At 32.6% G+C, this 6,043-nt stretch overlaps 1 protein-coding gene across 1 annotated transcript; it reads left to right on the top strand.

The window, feature by feature from the left end:
- LOTGIDRAFT_154916 (hypothetical protein) lies at positions 1 to 3,651 on the top strand (the record flags this gene model as incomplete). The annotated part of the gene is made up of 8 exons (XM_009065418.1): positions 1 to 60; positions 971 to 1,056; positions 1,507 to 1,574; positions 2,133 to 2,204; positions 2,344 to 2,399; positions 2,766 to 2,874; positions 3,063 to 3,334; positions 3,550 to 3,651. 8 exons carry the CDS (start codon positions 1 to 3, stop codon positions 3,649 to 3,651), a joined length of 825 nt encoding a protein of 274 aa, XP_009063666.1.
- Positions 3,652 to 6,043: the final 2,392 nt, after the last annotated feature.

The raw sequence follows: 6,043 nt of genomic DNA, 5'->3' as shown, positions 1-6,043 counted from the left end.
ATGAATTGCAAATTAGTGAAAAGTTTAGAGACCACACAATTTGTTGAAATGTATGGGGGTGTGAGAAGCTAACACTACCTCTCTTACTCCGTCTCTTTTAGTCAACTATGTCATTGTTGACTTGTGACTTAGTGAACAAGCTTACCAAAACACCGACTTAGCAAGTCACATAACTCGCCTTCCTTGTGTCTATGATCTGGTGAATAGAGACTACAAATACTTGCATTAATTTATCGTCAAACGTTAGTAGATTGACGTAGCCTAAGTTGACCTTAGTACCAGTCTCGAGACCACCATTGGGAGGCCATACCGACTTCAACACCATGTTGACATATTGCCACTAAAGGCTGGGAACTTAACCTTAGAGTTTGGTTTAAAGAATGCAAAGACTCTGATGAGTAAGCATAATAACTAGTTGATATAGGTACAGGGAGCTGGTGGGGTCTTGTGGCTATTTGATTGTTGTTTGTATGCTATGTCTAAATGGAATCTTGTGAAGGGATTTGACACTAATTGTCTTATTTTGACCTCTTGTAGTTTAACTGGACAATGTATCACTATCTAGACTCTATTGACTTAATAAGGGCGAGACTGTATCAAAATTGACTTTTAATCTACTTTGGTATGATTATTTTCTCCAACATAAAGATTGCCGCAAATTGAAAAAATGTCAGTTTAAGATTCTCAAATTGAAAAATCTCAACCTCAAAAGGAGTTTTGCGGTTTTATCTTGCCTTGTGAAGTCCCTTAAAGACAAATATTTTGTGACTACTGGCAAAGATTAGTGTTAAAAGACCCACCACTTGCAGAAAGTCAAGCTGAAAAATTCAAAAAGTTTTGAAAATATTTGTAATAATTTTAAGTGAGAAAAATATTACCTTTAATATTTATTTGCCCAATTATGCCATATTAGTATTTCTAAAATAAAAGCAATCATTAGTTTAAACCTAAAGTCTGTTTTAAATTGCAGGCTGATGGTGCCAAATTACAAGATTTCTTAGGCACCAGTGCTGTTGTTAGTAAACAATGCTTACCAGCGCTAAGCTATTGTCAAAGGTAGGCAATATAGGTTTCTTTCATTGTTGTATGTCTTACTGAAATTATAGACTTGGTTTTCTTTAAAGAAACTTTGAGTTCTCTTTCAAAGTTATATGGTTTATCTAGATGTAAACAAATAATCCAGGAAAGACCAGTTTATAGAAAAGATCCATGGAACTGGATTTGTTTTGTTTTTTGTTTGTGAGAAAGTGAAATAAAAAATCATTTCCGAAATCGTGTTAGATGTATTCTTAGGGCTCCCACTGTAGAAGATCCCACCACCCCTCCGACATGATAAATACCCTCTTAATCAACAAAGGAATGCAGGGGTGCGTGGATGGTCCCCCGTCAATGAAATCCTTGTTATATGTAACTGTTGTGAAATCTATATATCACTTATGAAATGTTAATTAAATATTATGTCTTCATTGAAGTCCTATTTGGAACCTGACCCTTTTCTATTTATAGAGCAGTCTTTGATCTTACTAAACCTAATAGTCAAAGGAGAAACTTTCACACTTCAAGCTACTTATTGAGTAAGTAAGAATTTATAAATTTACATGTGTGTTTGGTATGTTGATCATTCTGAAATACTAGTAAATATGTAGATGTAGTAAAAGTGTGCCTGCTTCTTACCGTTGCCCCTGTCTGTTGGTTGGTCCATCAGCATTTCTAGTGAACAAAATAGAGACAACAGTTTTGATGTGATTTTAATGATACACTAAATTATATTAAATGTGGCTTGTGAATGGGGATAGAGGTGACAGTTTATGTCAGAATTTTATGAAATTTTGTGTGTTGGCTAAGACATCAACAAACCTGAACATGTTAATTTTCGTATAATTTGACACAGACTGCCCTTGCTATACTGAAAATGCATTATGGAAGTGGGCATATCTTGCTAGGCAACCACTTGTTAAATGTGAAGACTGATCTAGATGCATTCCATAACAGTCAGATATGAGCAACTGTTAAATTGCTGTTTTTTCCTTGTCATCTGCTCTGAGGTTTTCTTGTGACATTTTGTGGGGCTATTCAATTCTGGAGACTTTCAAAGGCAAAAGATTTTAACCTACTGTATGATTGTATTGCAGGTGAATCACAAGTAGTGAATTGTCCAGCATTTGCTGAGTCAATAACAGAAGGTGATATTCGTTTCGAGAAAGGTGAGTTAAGTAACCTTTAGAAAATTCGGCCTGATTTAACCACATAACTTCAAAAAATGTTTTGAAATTTTAAGTATTTTGTTTTATTCAAATGTGACCTACATTTGGCCATTGAATTTATTCTATCTTATATTTGTAGTGGTTGGAGATTTTGTTAATGAAGATGAACTAGTGGGAGAAATTGAAACAGATAAAGTATGTTATTTAACTCAAATCACAAGCCTAATTGTATCTTGAATATGCACTTCAAGTTGAGCCTTCCATGCAGGTCAAGGGAAAGAGAAATTTGATTGGTTAAACCAGAAGTCATCGAGTTAAGTCAGAAGGTTAATTTGAAAAAAAATAAGAGGGCTGTTGTTAGACCCTAACTGAAGTGGCTATTTTAAAGATAAAAGCTAATAAAAAAAAAAAAAATGAAAGTTTGGAAATAATTTGACCCTTAGTTGTTTTGATGAAGGATCTTATCATCAGAATTTGTTTTAGTTCCATTAGATTAGCTTTTAAGATCAATGAAAATAAATTGTACTGATTCCAAAACTGATCAGATGTATTTTGTTGTAGACAAATGTTGCTCTAAATGCTCCTTGTGCAGGAGTAATAGAAGAACTGTTGGTATCTGATGGTGATACAGTATCCCCCGGAACACCTTTAGTTAAAATCAAACCTGGCAGTAAGTTTGGTTATCTCTTTCTTTCTATATAGTAGATTAAAATACTGATCCTTCACTCTTCAGAAATCCTTTTTGACAGCCATTGATTCATTTTTGTCCGGTTTGAGTGTGTGAGGTTTCCTTATCTTTATCTCCATAGGGCATGACATTCCAAAATCAAAATTGTAAAAATATTTTTCTGCACTTAGAAGCTGGAGATGGAGCAGCAAAATCAGAGTCAAAACCAACAGCAGAAGAGTCCAAACCTGCAGCTGAAGCTCCCCCTAAAGAACAGCCCAAAGAGGAACCTAAACAAGAAGCTAAAGCCGATACTTCAACTAAATCTGATGGTCCTATCCCTACCTCTCCCCCACCTGTCCCTCCCATGCCTACAGGTCCTACTAGTTCAAAGCCAACTTCCTCAGTGTCTGTTAAGTCAGCACCTAGTGAATCTGTTAGTGATGGTCGTGGTGAAAAAAGGGTAAGTCCAACTTAATCATTTGCAAAAATTATATTTCTAAGACCATTGAAAAAAAAAGATTGATGTTTGAATGAGATATTCTTTACTCTGCATGAAAGTTATAATAGTTTGGGACTTATTTTTATATGTAACTCTTTAATAAATAACTAATGCCTTACTGACGTATATATTTGCCAATATTTCTGCTTTTATTTGAAATGCCACATTTTTTTCAGGTGAAAATGACTCGCATGAGACAAAGAATAGCAGAACGCCTGAAAGCTGCTCAGTTATCTTGTGCCATGTTAACAACATTTAATGAAATTGATATGAGGTAAATATAATATTTGAATATATTCATAAGAAATAAATAGTAAGTAATTGCATATTCAGAAAATGATTTATTGCACTTTAAAGGAATGGTTTAATCTATTTTTATACCTTAATAATAAATCATGTTCTGGAATAATTGGAATTAAGGGATCTTTCTTTAAGACTTTTTATGTTCTTTAAACTGATTTTTTTTAGTTTTGTACTAGCCTATTTGATATGTTTGTCACTAAACATGACACACTTCGATTCGATTCTATGGGTGGACATATTAAACTATATGATTCTGTATATGTCACTAATTTTAAGTGCTTTCATCTTCTCCATCTTATGTAAAATAGTAGCCTGTAGGTCAAAATTGTAATGATGCTTCAAGCAGGCTATTAGTCTGAAGTCCAACAAGTATTTGGGTGATTAAGGGACTAGTTCACCATTTGAGTCTTGTATATATGTAAATAGTCTTCAGAAGTACTAAACATGTATGAAAATCACATAATCCCTTTAAAAATATCTCAAAGTAGGAATGTCTTTTCCTATTTCTATAGATGTCTTTTCTATATATGACAGTGTCTCAAGAAAAGACTTTTCTTTTTAACTTTCAAACACGGATAATTCTCGACACACTTGGATTTAAAGGCTCAAATTCCAAATGTGTGTTATGAACACTATAACTGATTGTCTTAGCTTAAAAAATTCCTGTTTCTGAGATATAAGGTAGGATTAGTCCAAAATGGCGGATCTGTCCCTTTAAGTTGATTAGCTCAGTTCCATTTTTTTTATCTTTAAGTCAATTTCCCAGATGGAAATGTATGAAATAGTAATATATACATATAGCAATATGTTTCATATACAATGGTTGCCAGTATTTATGAGTCATGTTCTGTTTGACCAATTAGTACAATTATATCAAATAGTCTTAGAATCTTGCAGATCACTATGGTGCATGAATGCCTAAAACAATTTGAAATAGTCTTGACAATGCCTTTAAGATCAATGCCCAAAACAATTTGAAATAGTTTTGATTGTGCCTTTAAAACCAATACCTAAAACAATTTGAAATAGTCTTGACAGTGCCTTTAAGATCAATGCCTAAAACAATTTGAAATAGTCTTGAAAGTGCCTTTAAGATCAATGCCTAAAACAATTTGAAATAGTCTTGACAGTGCCTTTAAGACTAATGCCTAAAACAATTTGAGATAGTCTTGACAGTACAATTTGAAATAGTCTTGACAGTGCCTTTAAGACCAATACCTAAAACAATTTGAGATAGTCAGACCAATGCCTAAAACAATTTGAGATAGTCTTGACAGTGCCTTTAAGACCAATACCTAAAAGAATTTGAAATAGTCTTGACTGTGCCTTTAAGACCAATGCCTAAAACAATTTGAAATAGTCTTGACTGTGCCTTTAAGACCAATGCCTAAAACAATTTGAGATAGTCTTAACAATGCCTTTAAGATGTGAATATGAATAATAATATGTTACAGTTATTGATGTACAAGATTGTTATTGTACAGTGAGAAACTGATAATATATATATATATTGTTCATAAAGCTAGAGAAAGAAATTAATTGTCTTGTTCACTCTAGTATATAGACTGTATGATAATGAGACTCCGGTAGCAGATGTTTCTTAATGGCTGTAAATATCTCTAGTAGCTATTTATTTATTACAGTCTATTTAGGATTCAAGTCCAATTCTTCAGAAAAACGTATATTCTACTTCTAATTGTTGAAATGTTGAATCTCATGATTTGGAGAAGTAAATCCCCAATTTGATACATAGCTTTAACATTTAAACTGAGACCAGTCCAATTTATTTTCTTGTTTTACCAATCCTCCTGTCACAATTTTCTAGAAATCAGAAAAAAAGAGCTTTGCTGAAATAAAAAAAAAAAGCGCCTTTCCTGATGAAAAAAAAAACATCGTTAAAAACTTTAATAATTAATATTAATGAAATAAATGTTTTTTGATTAAATCAATACTGAGATAGTAGGAGAATCCAGGTCAACCCTGGCTTACGTAATTTTTTTTTTTTTCTTTTCTCTTGTCCTTCAGGTAAATTTGGGTATTTTTTTTTCCCCACCGGCCTTAAAAAGAAAATGAGTAAAACAGGAAAATAAATTGGTCTGGCCTTATTAGATAATGACCTTATTTTGATAAATGATAAATAATACTATATTATTATATATATGTAAATATAAGGCAGTATTGCTTGGTTGATTCAATACTCCTGAGCAGTGAATTAGCATACAAATGAATAAAGTAAACTCTTAAGATTTAGGCATTTTGCTGGTGTTTGATTCTTAATCAATTGAGTAATATTGTAGAAATGAAATGAGAACTAATTAGGCTTAAAGTTAATTTGTGGTTCTTTATCTTTTCAGTAATATTATGGAA

The sequence above is a fragment of the Lottia gigantea genome (genome assembly GCF_000327385.1).
Source record: "Lottia gigantea unplaced genomic scaffold LOTGIsca_7, whole genome shotgun sequence".
In the NCBI taxonomy this organism is placed as follows: domain Eukaryota; kingdom Metazoa; phylum Mollusca; class Gastropoda; family Lottiidae; genus Lottia; species Lottia gigantea.
The sequence above is the reverse complement of the archived record's forward strand: the minus strand, read 5'-3'. Positions and strand labels throughout refer to the sequence as shown.